This window comes from Vigna angularis, chromosome 5 (genome assembly GCF_016808095.1).
Source record: "Vigna angularis cultivar LongXiaoDou No.4 chromosome 5, ASM1680809v1, whole genome shotgun sequence".
NCBI classification, from domain to species: Eukaryota; Viridiplantae; Streptophyta; class Magnoliopsida; order Fabales; family Fabaceae; genus Vigna; species Vigna angularis.
The window spans coordinates 29,806,530-29,826,646 of NC_068974.1; the positions used below are offsets into that span (position 1 = coordinate 29,806,530).

Sequence of the window (20,117 nt, forward strand, 5' to 3'; positions counted from 1 at the left end):
ATTTTTATCATTTTTTATCATAAAATGTCAGTTAAATGATGATGAAAAAAGGATTAATTATGAATTATAAAAAATTATTTTTAATTTCCTTTAGTTTTCTAGATTTTTTTTTACATGGGAGAGATTTTTGTTATTGCATTCAAGATCAAAATCGAATAGATGAATATTTATTAGACTATGGGTATTGTAATATGTTTAGTCTCTGAAGACATCCTAAGCATAAGTTATAACTTCTCTAATTTTTCCATGTCTTTTTATTAATCATTGAAGAATTGGTTAAATTGATTAGAAATGGAATAAATATGATACATATGTTTACCTCTTACTGATTTTGTTTTTCTATGTTGTCTTTGAAAACTTTAAAATTAAAAAAAGAGTCAATAAAACTACAATAATTCATATGCAATGTTTGTATCTATGTGGATATAAATTGGCCACTTCAAATGTATTCCATCTTCATGTTTTTATGTCTCTCTTTGAATGCGATTTCCCATATAGAAGAATCAAGTTTTTATTTCTCTTTCTTTCCTCTATCCTTTTTCTTATTCTTCTTTGTTTCTTGTTCTCCGTATTCTTCGTTCTTACGTCTCCATCTTCTTCCTTTCATTTTTTTTTCCTTTTTCTTCTTTATTATCATGATATATCGATATGTACTGATTGGTTCAATTGATTGTATTGATTATTTTCAGTTGTGAATAATTTCCTTATATTGATTATAAATTGTGTATAATTTTCTTAAATGATAATACTGAGTTAATAGAATAATTTTTTTCCTCTGAACATAAAATAGACACGATGTGAAAACATTAATTAAGAGTACAGAAAAAAGATATTACTATCATTAGTGTTGAAAACACTCTTAATATGAGGGAAAGAAAAATAGTGAGACCCAGTAAAAAGGTCTTTATTATATAAGAAGATACGTAGATATCTTTTTTTTTTTCTTTCTCAATAATATCTCTAAAATAATTTTAAGTGTTTTTTTTTTCTAGGATATTGGTTCAATGCAATCCAAAGTGTTGATAAATGAATCAAATCAATTCGATGTTGATTCTTTGTTAATGAATTAACAAACTTTAAGTTTTTCAATATGGATTAAAGTGTTTTATATAGTGTTTATAATTAAGAGGTGACAAATATCTACAAATCATTAATTTTTTTTTAATATATATATATATATATATATATATATATATATATATATATATATATATATATATATATGTATGTATTTTAATCAAGAACTTGTGCATTTCTCTTCCAAAGTTTTTTTTTTATTTAGAGATGGAATGATAGATAAGGATAAAAAAACAAGATAAAAATTTAAAAGAAAGTAGATGAAGAAGAGAATGGAGACGAAGGTCTTGTAGGAACGTAAATTGTAATAAAGTAAATTAATAAAAGTAAAATAAGTACTGATATATGAAATTAATGAAAGTGGTGATCCAAATTGCTACAATCAATACTAAATTTGTTATTTGTTTTATTTATGGTGTTACCAAAATGTTTGAAATTGTATCCATAATTTTTCACCTCTAGTTTACATTTAAATTATCTATTTATATTTTTCTTCGTTACCAGACAATTATACTATAAAAAAAATAACAAAAAAATTATATAAATAAATTAATTGCCTTAAAACTGTTACGTTGTATCTACACTAATATGAAAATAGTGTATAACATTACGCGTTCAACGTCCAACTACTGAATAACTAATGTTAAAAATAAGCGGTAACATTTGTGTAAATAAATGCAATTATTAAACGTCGTTTAGAATTGTAATTCGACGTAAAAGGATATAAAACATCGAATGACTTTTAAATTCGATGTCAAAAGGTTAGTGTATTCAATAAAAATTTGAGTCAGAGATTGAAAATTCATTTATTTTATCTTAGCGCGCGATACCCTCTTTTCTTCTCAAACTTTTCTCGAACGAAGTTTGAGGAGCATCACATGTAATCTTTCTTTTATTTGATACAAATACATGTTAATTAATTATTTTATGTATGATTTTTGTTTGTTTTAACCAATTATTTAAGTGTTCTTGTAGCACATTCTGCTTTCTCTCTCAGTGTGACGAAACTTTATTCTGACGAACCCACCTTTTGAAGGTTAGTTTTCATTTTTATTTTCGTTTTGAAGAACTTATTTGTTGAACTTGTTTGTTATTTTTTTTGTTGAACTTGTTTGTTGTTGTTTAGTTGAACTTGTTTGTTGTTGTTTAGTTAAACTTGTTTGTTGTTCTTGTTTGATTGAACTTATTTGCTGTTGTTGTTTGATTGAACTTGTTTGTTATTGGTTATTATTGTTTGTTGTTGATACTACACTACACGTTCATAGTTCATGCTTTATAATGGTTTAATCATTTTGGAGATCCCTATTTCTGCAGATTCGTGTCAATTAGGTCCTCGTATTTTGAAAGTGCTCAATTGGGTCCCTTTTTTGTAAAATTGTGTCAATAATGCCCTTGTCGTTAATTGTTATAGACGACGTTAACTTTCTTGTCTAGTGGCATGCTGGGTTATCATTTGATAACCACGTGGCATAGTACGAGGTCATGATGTGGATTTATTTGATTTTAAGTTTTAAAAAAGTTTAAAATAAAATAAGTTGGCAACTGCTCCCCCTTTAACCCCGTCATCGTTCTCTGGGGATCCAGTGATGACTTTGTTGTTGAACACGAAGGCTCTACCACCTTTGAGCTCTTTCATGACGACAGTGATGGCACTGGCCCCACCATTTCGGAGTTCCTCCCCGGCTCAGGCTTCGACCGCCTACTCGAGCAATTCGAGCAGATTGAGATGAATGGTGTGCCGCCACGAGTTAAAGGGGGTGTTAAATATGCAAACATATTTAACCTGGTGTTAATGCAATCAATTACCGTATCTGGGTCCAGGCCATGAAGGAGGTATGTGCAGATGGGTGCTCAAAAGTTTTAGTTTTGATTCTTGGGTTTTGCCTAATTTCAAAAATTATGTTTCTGGGTTCAAACAAATATACCTTGAATCTCATTACTGTAAAAATCAATAATTTTCCCTTAAAATTCATTGATTTTGGATGATACTATGTGAAAGATGTATCGAAGAATGGGTTCTAGTAGTATTCATGAATTGCGTTTTCACCTCTTTTTTGTTTTTCACCTTTTTCTTCTTTCTGTTTCGTTATCCTTTTCTTTTCCAATGAATTGCATGGATCAGGCAAGGTCAAGATTGGAATCAATGGTACACCATCTTCATCCTCTGTTCTCCCTCCTCTTCCATCAGATCAGTTCAACACTTTTTCAATTGTTTCATTTTCGTTTTTCTTTTTTATATTTATTTATTTGAAATGTAACAGGATTTGGAAGAATTGGTCGTTTGGTGGCCAGGGTGGCTCTTCAGAGAGACGATGTGGAACTCGTTGCTGTTAACGATCCCTTTATCACCACTGATTACATGATACACACCTTCTCTTCTCCCTCGCTGTGAGCACTATAACATGATTACGATTCAGATCGACAAGGTTTTTCATTTGTATATTGTTATTAGCTGTTAGATCAGGTTGTTCACCGTGTTTGGTTGCATTTGTAGACATACATGTTTAAATACGACAGTGTTCACGGACACTGGAAGCATCACGATGTCACCGTTAAGGACTCCAGTACCCTTCTCTTCGGTGATAAGTCAGTCATTATTTTTTGACACGGATCTATTTTCACCCTTTTTCATGTGTTCCATTGTTTGTTTATGTGTATTATAAGTGTTTACTTTTTTTTTAAATCTTTTGTTCGTCCTCAGGAACCTTGAGGAGATCCAATGGGGTGAGACTGGAGCCGATATCATTGTTGAATCTACTGGAGTTTTCACCGATAAGGACAAGGTCGCTGTCCATTTAAAGCTTTCTATTTACAGCACTATACATTTACCTATTAACTATTTTCGGCGCCCATCGTGGATGTTTCCGTTGTTGACCTCACAATGAGGTTGGAGAAGAGTGTCAGCTATGACGAAATTAAAAATGCTATCAAGTAAGGACAGAATACTCTTATTGATGTTTTGGTGTTGAATCTTATTCACATTTTTGTGACTCTTGCTATTCGAAATTCAATTCAAGAGGTGCGCCCAATCCGGCATAGGTCGTCTTATATAAATGTTGTCTTTCTCAGGGAGGAATCCGAGGGTAAGTTGAAGGGAATTCTTGAAGGAGAACGATGATGGGTTAAAAGGGAGAGCTGCCAGCTTATTTTATTTTAAAAAATTTTAAACTTAAAATCAAATAAATCCACATCATGACCTCTTACTGTGTCACGTGGTTATTAAATGATACCTCAGCATGCCACCAGGCAAGAAAGTTAACACCGTCCATAGCAATTAACGGCAAGAGCATTATTGACTCAATTTTACAAAAACAAGGACCCAATTGAGCACTTTCAAAATACGAGGACCTAATTAACACGAATCTGCAGAAATAGGGACCTCCGAAATGATTAAACCCTTTATAAAATACCAAAAACTGAAATTTGTTGTTTTTTGGCTTTTCAGGTCTCGTAGAGTTGTAAAAAAGGATCACAATTAATTAAAAAAACAAAAAAAAATTATTAACGTCGAATATTGATAAAATTTGACGTTAAGTTAACGTCAAATTTTTTAAATTCGACATAAATTTAACGTCTCCTGATATGACGTTGTTTGCGAATTCGTCGTTAAAAGCCCAAAATATTCGACATTGTACGCGATTTTTATACTAGTGCTAGTGACCAATTCTTTGCATGTTTGTAATAGCTATTGTAAATAACTCCTTTGTCGATCAATCTTCATTCCTTCTCTTGATTGCACTTTTCTCGAAATCTTCTTGTGTCGATCATGTTTCTCTCAATGTCTTGGTAGTACTTTCTTTTAACCTCATTCAATCTTTTTGAAAGATACATATTTAACCTCATTCAATCTCTTTGAAAGATACTCTATGTTGCTTGCCCAGTAAAGAATCTTAGTAAGACTTGAGTAGATGATCCTTTATCAATGAAAGGTGATTTTTCGCAAGGATATATAATCTTTTCATAGTCTCATGGCCCATATGTATGTGCCATAGTTCTTTGTTTGCCTCTTTAGCAACATTCATCTCTCTTTTGCATATTTTTTTCCTAAATGACCAACGAAGAGTTTTCTTTCTTACTACCACATATACAATCATGCCCCTTTTGGTAACCTTCAATCTTTCACCACAATTTTTTTTATTATTTCAACCTCTAACTTCCCTGTCAAGATGAAATTCAATTGCATCTTAGGTACATTTCTCACTTAAACATAAGTTTTCATTTTTAGTCATTAAAGTTGTTTTCCAACACTCATATTGTTGGTTAGGACATAGTTTCCCATATTCATCAAACAAAATTTTTCCTTTCGGGATAATAAGAAGAATTCATCACTAGGTATAACATGAACGGATGCACCAAAGTCAACTACTAAAATGGAATACTTAGATAATTTTCTTCATTAATATACAAAATATTCTCATCTTTTTATAGCACCATTATAGTGGTTTTTAACCTTCTTATTGGGTTCTATATGATGATGGTGAATTGTTCCCACCTTTTGATCTCTCTTCAATAATCTTCAATCATATTTTTTATGACCATCTTTGTTGGTCCAAGGTAACTCTAGAACAAAGGGATATGAGTAGAGTCAGTAGACATTTTAAAATCTTTTTGTGCAAAAATTATATTCACAAATTAAAGTAAATTATAGATAAAAGAATGCATACAAAGATTTATATTGGTTCAACCTTAACATTGACGCTACGTCCAGTTTCTTAAGCAATCTACTTAAGAATTTTCACTGATCAAATTCCATGACTAGCAAAAATTTCAACCTCTGTAGGTTATAATGAGTACAAACCTCTCCAGGTTACAACAAATATCACCCTCTCCAAGTTACAATGAGTATTAACCTCTATAGATTCCAAAGATAACCCTCTCTAGGTATCCTTCCCAACTTATCCCTAAGACCAAAAACTCTCAATTCAAATAAACAATAACAATTTCCCAAACAAGAGAGCAAAATAAAGTTCATAGGGTATACTTTAATGTGAAGAATAGTTACAACTCAATCTCACTCAACAAAGTTGGATTTCACTCTATACTCTCAGAGTATTTTCTCGTTGATTTTTCTTGACGAAATTGATAATTTTGTTCATTATATATTCTTCATCATTTTTCCATATCTCTCGTATTCTTTTTATTATCATTCTTGTGTTCGACATCTTGATCTTGGTATTTAGAATACACTGTGCGATTTTATCATTGATGCATATTCATCTAAGTATATTCTTCATAGCTTCAATATTTTCTCTGTTCTTCATTTAGGAGTTCTTGATATATCATTTTGAGTAAATTTCTTCTTTTGAATTATCTGTTCATTCCTTTTTTGTAATTCATCAATTTGAATTTCTTCGATCACATTGTTGTCACTATGCTAGAAAATACTTTTTATACCGATTTTCGAACTAGTCTAGAAGCAGGGGATATAAAAAGTATTTGACTTTTCATACTTGTTCCATAACCAGTATAAAAGTTTCAATTTTTATATTGGTTAGAGCTTTAACCGATATAAAAAGTCTAACTTTCCAAATCAGGACCATCTATGTTTTCATTTGCATCAGGCACCTCGACTTTTTTCTTCTCATACTTTGTAAGTCCCTCGTCCTATAACTTTCTAGCCATTGTTCATATCCTATGGCCTTATGGGCAAATTCACGATATCATTAGAGGGTTCCCACAAAATGCTCTTACCAATCTCTCTGACCAAAGGGTTTTCATCTATATTTCTCTGGCATGAGAATATAAGCGGCACCACTTCTACCCACGACGACACCTTCAACGCCAAGTTGAGGTTGCCGCCTAGCCTCACTGCAAACCGCCACTGTAATGCACCAAATTCCTGGGTGTCACGGATTATTCAAAAACGGGTAAAAATTTCAAACTTTAACGTAACACAAAAACGTATTTTCAAAAATCTCAACATTTAAACGTGCATAAAACATAATAGTTCCAAAACATTTGTCCAATGAAAATAACGAAGAAAATAAAATGACTTCAGTTGCATTGTTTCAAAGTTCAAAAGTAATAACTATAAATAAAATCCCAAGTTTGTCCCCTGTCATCTCTTGAATCTATCATGCCTCAGTACTATATGCAACGTCATTTGTTCACGTATAACGCATTATACGATCATCGCTGATAATATCATTCATAAACACACAAGCATGTATTGGGTAAGCTATCGATAAAACAATCATAATAATATGATATAAACATATTGATTAAATCAACAATAATCAAACACATCATACATAGTAATAATAACAATAGGATTCTTAATCCTCTAACATAACAATCCAATCAAACAAATTACTCGATCCTCGATCATCAATCCTCGAACCCTTGATATCATCACTACATCTCACACATAGATTCTTGGTTTATCCAACACTTAGCACCTATGCTAATTACTTACTATACTCTTATAGTAACACCGGTATCACATAACATCACTTGGAGCATCTCAACCACTATGATCACTACCACAGATACACCACCATCATGACTATCTCAGTCATGAACAACACCATGAGCATCACAATACCATAAGCACCATAGTGGAAAGAACCAGTCAAACTCATATACCCTACCTCATCGACTATAGTCGTTCCTACAGCTCCATCTATAGATTCCTAATACAAATACATCCGAGTAGTCCCGCCATTCAGCTAAGAAACATGTAATTCTGCCACACAAGGACAAAGAAGACACCTTCACCCCTACACAAGGAAGGCTCAATACCCGAATAACCCTTCCAATGCACACAAGGCAAAAGGAAGCACATATCCACAAATAGCACCAAGATTTACAAGGTACAAGTAGTAGACTTATCCTCCACTCTCATGCTTCTCATGCTCATCAATTACATACTCCAATACATCTCAACACTCCTTCTTGCTCTAATTCACAATCACAAGTCAAAACTAACCCTAAACATGCTCAATACTCTATTTCCTTCAGTACCAACAAATTTCACTGCTTCCTAGGCTTGAACCACATATATTCTTCATCAAATTCATCACTTTTAAAAAATACATTATGATAATCTATTATCACTTTTGATGATTGATTATCTCAGTGAAAATCACCCAGAAACATCATGCAAGAAGGGATAATCGATTATCATAAGTGATAATCGATTATTCTCGCAACCAGACTCAATATCGACGCGCAAAATTCGATTATCACTAATGATAATCGATTATCTGTGAAACGAAACACATCTTGGACATAATTCAATTCTGAAAACACATATGCAACGATCCTAAATCACGAGGGAACTCTCCCAAAACATCATTCATGCATTCAAGCATCACATACTCTTGTAAATATACTCAAACACATACATCACAACACTTGAATCATCCAAATTCAATCGTTGTACATATTATAACCCAACAACACAATTATAATGCATATGATTATTACCACACCCTTACACATACATTTGCATGTAAAATCCACAAGCCTCATAACTTTATTCTCCCTTAGTATCAAACCTTCCGTTAGGATAACCCAACAACCATACATGCATTCATAGGGAAAATCCAACACAAATATTACATAAACTCTATGCGCATGCATACATAAACCCTTGCCTAACAAAAGCAATAGACAACCATAATCATAATCATATAAACATATATCAACAAGGATTATTAATCAAAATAACCAAGAACACACATCACATACAATAATTAACAAACAAAAGTAAGTCTCCCCATACCTTGGTCAATCTTAGGGCTTTGTCTACACTCTAAAATACCACCAACCTCTAAGGTTTCTGCAGTTCTTCCTCTTCTCTCACAAAATTGTCTCTCTCTCCCTCTCTCCCTTTTTCGTTCTAGATAGGTTAAAATATGCAACCCTAGTTTTCCCTTTCTCCATTTTATCTTTTTATTCTATCTTTATCTTTTTAATTAAAATAATATCAACAACCACTAAATCTTTTAATTTCATATTTAGTTTCCTTTCCTTTCTACACCCTCATAACTTAATTTTTGCACTAATTAATGAGGGTAAAATGACATTTTTTTCCCTTGATCTCAAAACACAAATTAAAACCAAAAGTTTACTTTAACTCTCTTTCTTTCTAAAATTTGGCTTACATCTATTCAATTCTAAATCACCCTTCTACCCCCAATCCAACACATCGTATTAGTAATAACACACCACCTAAATAATCCAATAACAATATATAAATAATATATTCCACTTAGTCAATAATAACATTAAATACTAAACATAATAATTATAACTCTAGAAAGCATCTAATCATCAAAAACTAACACCAAACAAAAATGTCCAAGTCTCATAACCACATTATTCCTTAATTACCAAATTTTCATAGGATCTTACAGTCACTACCTCGTGACCGAAAGCGTTAATGACATCCTCTTATTCCCGCTTATAGCAAGGTATGAATCCTTCCCCGTTGTTGCTACATTTTCTTCCATCGCTGTGACTAGGAGATCACCGGAGCCACTTCCTTTCATTAACGTGGTCATTAGCACCATCGTTCACTCGCGAGATCGGGAACCATTCTTAATAACTTTGCTTGGGGTGTTCCCTATAGCAATGCTTCAACTTTGTCGGAGACAGAGCGTGGGCAGTTACTTCACTAAAACAAATTTCTTCTTCAAAAGCATCAATAGTTTTTAGATTTCTAATGATCCACTCTCAAACTGATTTTTCCCTTTACTTTTGTTTCTTTGTTTTATATGCAAATAAAATTGTGATAATATGTTGGTGTTGGTCTGTGTTATGTTGAAGGAGAAGATTAATCTGTGATTGTGTATAGTTTGGGACATGATCAAGATGAAATGTTAAAGTTGGGTGAGGATGGTGGTTGTCAATTGCAATGAAATGGATAATGTGTGATATTGTTGTATGGATATTGGGGAGATGAATTTGTTTTTGCTTTTGGGTGGTTAGGTGTGGATGAAGACCAAATTTCTCCTATTTTCCCATTTACACTACCTATTTTCCCTGTTGTTCCTGTCGTAGTTCCTATCACCTCGGGAAATCGAAGGTTAACTATCTTCCTCTAGGATCTTGTTAGTATTTGATAGAGAAATCGCATACCATGACCTTAGAAAATAGGTGTCAATCACCCTTCTTACCATGACCTTCAGGATATATTCAAACCAAAAAAGAAAAATACAAAAAAAAATCAACACAAGTAAAGTATATATTATCGCACCTAGAAAGCCATAGACAAATAAAAACAAACACACAAGTACTCACAAGGCAAGAAGATCATTGAAGACTTGTATTGCTTTAGAAAGCTTTTGCAATAACTCTAAATTCTTGTATAGGACTTAGGTTTTAAGTTTTTTTATTTAATGTACCATTGTTGTATAAAAAGGTTAGAAGAATAAAAAACGTTCTATAATAATTGATTAGCTTAGCTAATAGTCGATTAATGATAATCGATTAGCACCAATAATAATCGATTATCACAACATGTTTTAGAAAACTCAAATGACCCCTAGAATAATCGATTAGCAGGAATGATAATCGATTATTGATAATCAATTAGCACTTATGATAGTCTATTATCACTTTTAGTCATTAGAGTTTCTAGCTATTTTTAGTCGTTGGACTACCTGTTATGTTTTTCCTTTAGTGGATAATCCATTACCAAGTTAGATAATCAATTATTCCATAGTAAAGGCTAAAAACGAGATTTTGCAAGTGTCCATGAGTGAAGTCTATAAATTGAGATTTTAGACTCTCATTCTAATACACAACACTCAATTAGAACTGAATTGAAATGGGGAGCTAGAGATCTTGTGAAACTCTCTATAGAGGCTTCGGAAACTTGGTATGGGAAGAGCGACAAATTTCAATAGGGGTTTGATCGAGTGCTACTGTTGTTGTTGAGTGAAGCCTATCATTCTTTGTGAAAATTCAAAGAAAGTGTTCATCCTTTTTTTTCATATTTGATGCTCATTACTAGGATTAAAGACATATTTCTTTTATGAAATATCGTTTTCCTTTTATGGAAAGTTTTGTCTATAAATAAAACATAATCTCTCACAATTTTTCACAATTTCCTATAAATAGAGAAAGAAAGACCTAAGGTAAGCTTTCTTTTCTCTTTTTCTTTCTTTTGTTTTTGTTTTTTTAACTATCTTTTCTTCTCTTTTATTCTTATTTTAGTTATTTTAAGTCTTAGTCATATAGTTTAATTAAATTAGATTTAGAGTTAGGATATATTTCTTCTTATTCTTCTTAAGTCTTATTGAATAAACTATGATTTTCTCTTTTCTAAAACTTCTTGTGAGAAAACTTAAATAGAGGAGATACATCATTTTGAGTCTTCCATTTTAATTATAGAGTCCCATTAACTTCACCAAGGTAAGGGGGTTCAATTCCAGATCTTTAACTCTAATTTTGGCATATTATTTTCAAGTATACAATTTGTCCATTTTTATTTTCACTAGTACAAAAATCACGTACAATGTCGAATATTTTGGGCTTTTAATGGTGAATTCGCAAACGACGTCATATCAGGAGACATTAAATTTATATCGAATTTAAAAGATTTGACAGTAACTTAATGTTGAATTTTGTCAATATTCGACGTTAATCAATTTTTTTATTTATTTTTAATTAATTGTGATCCTTTTTTACAACTCTACGAGACCTGAAAAGCAAAAAAATAACAAATTTCAGTTTTTGGTATTTTATAAAGCATGAACAATGTATCAACAACAGGAGAGTTTTTTTAATTCAATTACAAATTCATTTGAATAATTTTGTTCTAAACTTATAAGATGTTATGATGAAGTTTTATAAGTAAGGGAAAGAATCATCCTTATTTTATTTTTTTATGAGAGGAAGAAAATGAAGACCTAAATATGTAATAATGAGATTATCTAGCTTGACTTTTCCTCTAACTCTTGTTAAAGCTACTATTGACATGGTTTATTTTATTTTGTGATGTATTTCAAATTAAGAAGTATCTTTAGTTGATTGTAAAAGTATAAACAAATTTCTGTTATCAACACCTATATGTATATTAACATTTTGTTTGCATAAATATTAGTATGTTTGACATACGATATTTATGTGATGTATTTTTATTTAATTTGGCATTTGTTAAACAAATGCAAACTAATTTTCTTTACATAAATAGATAAATTAAACAAGTAAGAAGATCCTACATAATCAATTTTTGGAATATTATACACAATATTCATATGTTTTAATAATTTATTTTTCAACAAATTCTCTTATATTAAGATATATACATTGTGTGAAACTAAACATTAATAAATGGACAAATAATGATCCGATGAAATAATAGACTCAACAAATATCAAACTTCATTGGAATAAACTTTAAATTATAAATTTTCAGAACAAAACTTTTAAAACAAATTTTCTAGAACAAGATTTCTGGAATGCATAAAATATATTATGGAATAAACTTTCTAAATGAAATTTTCGAAACAAACTGTTTAGAACGTATATAATATTTTTTGGAATGAGTTTTCATAACTCCTCTACATAAAATGTTTTTTTTAAAAGAATTTTCTAAAATTCGGAAAAAAATTTCCAAAACAAGTTTTTTACTGCATTTTCTCCTTTTCTTTCTCTTCTTCTTTCTTTGCGACAGCTATATGGTGAGAATGGTAATATGGTGTGGTGTAGTGATGAAACATGTGTCTTTTCCAAATATTACAGGGGTGGAATTAGTAATTTTGAGAATGCAGGAAGCAATAGAGTAAAATCTTTAGATGATAAATTACTTTCATACTAAAAGGCCATTATTTTAAAGCTCCAAAAAGTCCAATAGCTACAGTATGTCGGCTTATCTTAAAAAATAAACTCTAGTCCATTTGTCTCACACTTTATATTTTTTTCTCTTGCTTTTTTGTTTCTCTTAAAAAACAAAGTTTTTTTTTTAATAATATCACACAGATCTTAAAACTTATAACCATAGAATAATGTGTCAGTGAACATAATAAAATTTGAAATTGAAAGTATGAAAGCTTATATAAAAAATTGAAATATCAGAAGAGTATCCAGATAAGGACATTTGATGGTACATATATAACGTAAAAGGGACATGTATGGAAATGCAAGAAATCATGAAAGAGATTCAAAATGAGGATGAATACGGGATAATTGAGAGTTTAAACAATGTATCAAGAAATATAACATGGAGGAAAACATTCAGTGAACAAAATCAAGATAGGAACAATGATGGATTAAAGGAAAAGTTGGTCTATAGTAATTGTTACAAAACATCATTTTAATAAACACAACGAATACACTATATAAAGAATCGACACTACTATTTATCCAAAACTTAGGAAAAAGTTTCATGTAGGTTATACAAACACTAATAACATATGAATCAACTATATAAGAAATTGACACCACTCTTTACCCAAAACCTTAAGACAAATAGTTAATGGGTCTTTCATCTTTATATACTGCTCTACTCTCTCATTTCTATCCAATATAGAACTTGAACTCACACTTAAATTCTAAACATTAAATATATGTATCTATATTTATAAGAGATTTCCTAACTTCATTAAGTGTATTTTTGAAACTTATAAATTAAAACCTCTAAGTAATAAGTAGATGATGAAGAGTTATTGCACATCTATAACATATGTTAAGATTTGGAGTGAATGTCGGAAACTTAATTTCTGAAGTCCATAATGCATACCTATGAAACTTAGAACAAGTATGTTAGTCTTTTATAAAACATACGTGATACAAGTCTTTCAAAAGAAGTTAATAAATATTTCTGTAGAGTATTCTTTTATATACTGTTTCGGATGTGTAGGGCTGTGCAGTTCCAAACCTCCACGTCCTCCTGTCAATTTGTCCTGGTAGCTGATCTTCTATGTTGACTCTCCGTTCCTTCTTTCAATCCTGAGGGGCGGAGACCTGCAAAAGATTCTCCGATGCCAAAGTCAGTTTCAGATCCATGGCTTCTCTCAGGGATAGTAATCGATGTGCATTTTATGTAACCTACTTACCACTCACCGTCAACCTGTATTTATAGTTTTCGCTATGGGCTTGGGATTAGTGGAAAGTTAATCACGGCCCAATCAGCCCAATAGCTCCTAATTTCTACTTACCTCTAAACCAGGTCAATTTTACCTGAGCCGCCGTAATTAGTGGTTTTGGTCGGTCAGTGTGGTACGGGCGTCCGCCCAAGTTATACGGGCGTTCGTCTTCCCTATGGACGGCTCAGGCATTACATTGGGCGGACGATCCTCTGCAATGTCGTCCGGTACTTAGTTGGGCGGGAGATCCTCTATGAGGTCGTCCGGCACTTAGTTGGGCGGACGATCCTCTATGCGGTCGTCCGGCACTTCGTTGGGCGGGCGATCCTCTATGCGATCGCCCGGCACTTCGTTGGTTGGGCGATCCTCTATGCGGTCGCCCAGCACTTCCTGATGCTAGACGTCTCAGCATTTTCTTGAAGGACAGTTTTTGTGAGCATGGAGAGTGCGGCGCTGTCTCGTGGTGATGGAATTCCTTGTGAGTTCTTCAAAGTTTCTCTTAGAGACAGAGGTTCTACCCAGTTGGTCGGCGTAGGCACCGAGATGGTCGGACGACCTCCTTAGTGGGCGTCCATACGTGTGACGCCGGGCATTCGCTGGTGTAGGAGTTTATACGGGTCTGGGTTCAATCCGTACCTACTTGGGCGGTACAGCATTTGTCTGTGGCGGGCGTGACACGGGCGTCCTTTGGGCGGCGCCCGTCACTTCATGGGCGCCCTTCGTACGGCGCCCGGCTCCCCCTGGTACATATACTAAACTACATATTAATTTATATTGATGAGTGAAACAAAGTTTAGATTACTTATAGTTGAATTTATTACTTGATTTAATTGTAACTATAATATTTGGTTTTGATCACTTACTCTTTCTTTATTATCTAGTTAAAATAGGGATTATACTTGATACATGAACGTACACGTATATAATTCTAAAAGTTGAACCTTCAAAAAAAAAAGTTTAATTTATTTTTTTTTTTTATGAAAATACACAAGTCATGAGTATTTTTTATATCATACTTTTGTTTTCAAATACATTTAGTTTTTTAAGCCCTTTTAATTACTATGCATTACATTATCTATATATATCTTATCACTTTTTGGGATTTTTTTTTTTTATAAAAACGGTGTAATTTTATATCAATTTTATGAGGATGGATAGATTTTAAAATATTAACCGATTTTGTGTGGATCGTAACCTCTTAACTATTATATAAATAATAATTATTTGATTAAAAAAATTAGTCTATTTTTTTATTAAGATTTTTCTCGAAAGAATATTAATGAAAACATAATTTAATATTTATATATGTCAATATTTCATATTTTTTTAATTGTTCATAAAATATTACAAAAACATATATTTTGTATAATAGTAAGAGCTTTACACTAAAATATAATATAAGAGTATTTATATATTTAATATCTTCTAAAGTATTAATATAAATTATCCACAATTTAATTTTTAAAACATCTCTTAATAATTTTCTGAAGAATAACTTTTATTAAACATATTATTTTTCTACTGGTATATGAGGTACATATGAAATCAGTGAAATTTTGTAAATCTTAAACATAATTTTAACAAACTCAACAAATAAGGCCTAGATTAATCTCATTTTATTGTACATATGGATCCGTATTCTATTTTCAATGATCTTTGAACATCAAAAGTTATTTTGGAAAGTAATTAGGTAGTTGAGTATTTCTCATAATATACAACCATAATAATTTTTTTCTTGAGAATATTAATAATTTACAAGCTCACAAAGGAGATGTATATTCACCGCCCAACCTTGAAGATGCTAAGTAAGTATCATATTATTCCAAGTTTGCTTATGAATAACCTATCCACGATTATTATGAACTGTTTAAATATTCACCTACTTAGAAAAAACTTTTTTAACTAACATACTCTACGACATTTTCAAGATTAAAAGATGTAATAACTATCAAGTTATCATTCTTAACCAATAATATATAGACCACTCAGACAATCACCACAAAGAGTATAAAATATCAATGAAACATATGTATAAATTTCTTTAATCCAAGTTCATTAAATAAAATAATTTTTACTTTTACTTTGTCTTTATATAATTTTAAAATTATAAAATAAATAAGAATCAAAACAATAACTTTAAATAAATAACTATATATGCATTAGAATTTTATAAAATATAGTAACAATAATATAAATTAACAAATAAAACTAGTACATTACTAGAGATAAATAGAATGAAATAAATAAACATGATCACTGCGTCATTGGAAATAAATTAAAAAGTAATAATTAAATAGAATAAGTGCATAACTAGAGATAAAATAAAATAAATAAACAACTGCACAATTAGAGGTAAAATTAATGAAATAAATAAATAGAATCAGTGCAAAACTGAAAATAAATTAAGAGATATAATTAAGCATAACCATAATTGGAGATAAAATTGAATAAAATAAATAAACAAGATCAATAAGTAACTCAAGGTAAACTAAATTAAATAAATAGGACTAGTGTGTAGCTAGAAGTAACATCACAACTCATGACTTCCATTCATCCTATTCTCCAAGTAGATGTTAGCAGTGGCAATGAAGGATAGGATAGGTTAGGCGGGCTGACCCATAGTGAAAAGCACGGGACATGTGGGGTTTCTGAGCCCATTGGTCTGTAAACAATTTAAAACCTTAATTTTTCCTCCAAAATGTGTTTCACTTACTCATTATTTGTTGTGTATTTTTTGTTTCTCTTTTGCTTTCTTCTTTCTCTTTCATGAAGCACAACACAAAGTGTCTTATTTTTTAACTTTTCTCGTTTCGTAACAACACACTCACATAGATGTCCCAACCACTTCATACATGACTATTAAGTTTGATGAGAATGTAGTAGTATAGAGTTTCAACCACTTCATTTCGCTAAAACTATTGAATCAGATATGAAATTTGCGAAAATTATTCACCCACTTCATATAAGTAAAAAAAAAATTGTAAAGTATGAAATTTACTATTAATTGAAAAGAAAATTCAAATTAAGTATGCGGGTCGATCTATGGATCAATTCCAATGTAGGACTGACGAATATTTTTAATCCGCATATTTATGCAAGACAAGTAAGTTCGACTTACATATTACAGACTAAGTATAGACTGAATCTAAACTATCCGGACCAACTCACATTAGACTCCAGTAAACATAGATAATTCAAAGAAAAATTATATACATGAAATAAAGCTATTATTTCCTAACATTTATTCCAAAGTAATGAGTTATTTAAGATATCTCAATCTTATAAATTTAGTGTCAAATTACACCATTTTCCTACAAAACATATGCCACACTTTCTATACCTAATAACATGTTCACTATTTTTCTTCAAATTTTCCTAATTCATCTTCGGCCTACCAAACAAGCAAATGAAAGTTAACAAACGCTTTGACAAGCGTAGGAAAGTCACAATTACAATAATGGTTTACAATCCTATCCATCACTATATATATATATATATATATATATATATATATATATATACACATATGAGATCTAATTAAGTGGACCCAAACATTAAGTTTATCATAGCATAAAGACGCACAAAATAATCTAACTGTTTAAAAGGATGATTAATCTAATCAATAAATCATAATCAAGACCATCTATTCAAGAGTAAATGCATATATATTAAATTTTTTTTTTTTTTACTGAACATCGAGTTTTATCATGCATTTTAGTGCGTGAAGAGTACTAAGATTTCTTTGTGGTTGAACATTGAAGAAAAAAGACAAGGGAGCAAGTAACAACTGCCAAAAATCTTAATTAACCATTTTCTTATGAATTACCATTTTTATGTGTCCGTGACTGATGATAGAGATTGATTTGGCCTAGTATTTGTTTGTATATGATGTGCTTGACAGGGTATATATTTGGTTCATTTGGAACCAAATTTAATCCACAAAATTTCCCATACTCTTTCCATTTCATATTTGCCTTAAAAAATAATACAAGAATATTAATTATACAAGTAATACGATAAAATAAGTCCTTTAACAAAACCATTTTACCAAAGAGTTCAAATGTAGCTAAGTATTTAGTATCTAGTTCACATTTTAATTTAAATATTCTTTTCCTGAAGTGATAAATATTTTGAAATCAACTATTTGGAAATATTTATAAAAAAATATAAGATTTATTAGTTTATAAAAGATTAATTACTTAATTAATATGCTAAAAATCTAATATCGAATAAAGATAAAATTAAATTATAATATATTAACAAAACTAAATATTAACTTATTAAATTAATTTTGTGAAGTTAAATTATACTAAATCTTACTTCTTAATATGAAATGTTAATATTTAATTTTAATAAAAAATTAGATCTATTATAATATTATATAATATTATAAAAAATTTAAAAATATCACATTGATTATAAAAAAAGTTAAATTAAAGTATATAATTGAAGATAAATCTTTCCTTATCTATTATATTGTCGAATTTTCTTGATTTCCACTTTTAATATTCTAAATAAAGTTACATTTTATTGATGATAAATAAATGTTTTTTTAAACCAATTTAGTAAAGAAAGATTTATCATCACTTATAAATAAATTTAAATTTCCTTATTAAAGATCAATTTCCACTTTCTTATTATTGGATAATCCTTTAGATCTTAGATGACCATTGTTTCTTCCTTTGATATTACTATGCTGCATGAAAACAATTTTACATTTTCCTCTGACTTTTTCTTTGACTTAAAGCCACATTTAGAATGTTGTGTTAGATTGATAGTGCCACTAATCAATAATGTTGATAGGATCCTTAGGGAATCCATCCAAATTTGAAGTCTCTTTTACATAAACAATTTAACTAAGCTAGGACTTTATTTTTCTAAGCTTTAATAATGAAACGTTATTTTAAGCTTTTATTACAATATTATTTTCCTTGGTCAACTTTGCTCTTATTTTATTTCATCATCCTTCAAAATATGTTCATTTTCCTTCTTATTTTTTCTTATTGTTATAATGAAATATGTTCATTAAAAGGAAGATTAACGCCAATTTCACAAATTTCTTGAAGTATACAAAATTCAAAAGTTACCTACCTTGTCATTTAAAAGTAGTACCTTTTATATATATATATATATATATATATATATATATATATATATATATATATATATATATATATATATATATATACACATAATCTAATCCATAATATTCTTAACATTAATCAATTTTAAACCAAAATAACCCTAAAGAATATTAGTGACTTTTACAAATATTAAAAGAGAGAAGAGTATTAATGATAATGTTAATTAGTTTTTAAATAGAAATATAAAAATTTAAGGAAGGTTTTTTTTATTAATTAAATTAAATAAAATCGATTCTTATAAATGTAAAGAAAAAATATAAAATATGCACTACTTTTATTATAAATAAATAAATAAGAGAAAACAACAAGAGCCATATATGAGCACCACCAACAATAATAATAATCACAAATAAATTAAATTTTAGTACAATGAATTGATGAAAGATACTTTTAAACAAATAAATTAGATTTATATCATTCATTAACCCAAATTGTATTTCGTTTGTTTAAGTAAGATTTTGAATTTGAAATTTAGATTATTACGTTTATTTAAACAAAATTTTGAATTTGAATTTTAGATTATAAAAAGTCTAAAAAGAAATCTTCTAATGTAAATATAACTTATTTTAATAATATTAGTCTTAATTAATAATTTAGTCTTTTGTATTTTTATTTTATTTTTTTATCTTTATTTTTATTTTTGATTTAATTGATTTTCTATTTTACAATAAACTCTATATTATTTTTTTATTAAATTAGTGATCTAGGTAAGAACCTAGAAAATAGAGTATACGAGTTTACAGGTGTTTTAAAACAATGAGACATAGTGTTTTAAAGTTAAAATAATTCGCTAATATAACTAGAATTTCTTAAAAAAAATCTCATTACTTAAAACACAAATTATCTCTCTAAATTTTTTC

At 29.9% G+C, this 20,117-nt stretch overlaps 1 protein-coding gene across 1 annotated transcript; it reads left to right on the plus strand.

Annotated features, from left to right (window-relative positions):
• The first annotated feature begins 2,515 nt into the window (after positions 1-2,515).
• On the plus strand, positions 2,516-3,962 carry LOC128196719 (glyceraldehyde-3-phosphate dehydrogenase 1, cytosolic-like). Its single transcript, XM_052878230.1, has 6 exons — positions 2,516-2,556; positions 2,662-2,810; positions 3,200-3,223; positions 3,339-3,438; positions 3,571-3,676; positions 3,768-3,962. The coding sequence occupies exons 1-6, from the start codon at positions 2,516-2,518 to the stop codon at positions 3,960-3,962; spliced, it is 615 nt and encodes a 204-aa protein (XP_052734190.1).
• Positions 3,963-20,117: the final 16,155 nt, after the last annotated feature.

Bases quoted from the DNA above. Each gene is read 5' to 3' on its own strand.
- LOC128196719 (XM_052878230.1), top strand. From the start codon at position 2,516: ATGCTGGGTTATCATTTGATAACCACGTGGCATAGTACGAG. The intron at 2,557-2,661 runs GTCATGATGTGG...CTGGGGATCCAG, and splicing joins ACCACGTGGCATAGTACGAG to TGATGACTTTGTTGTTGAAC. The intron at 2,811-3,199 runs GTGTGCCGCCAC...TGCATGGATCAG, and splicing joins CGAGCAGATTGAGATGAATG to GCAAGGTCAAGATTGGAATC.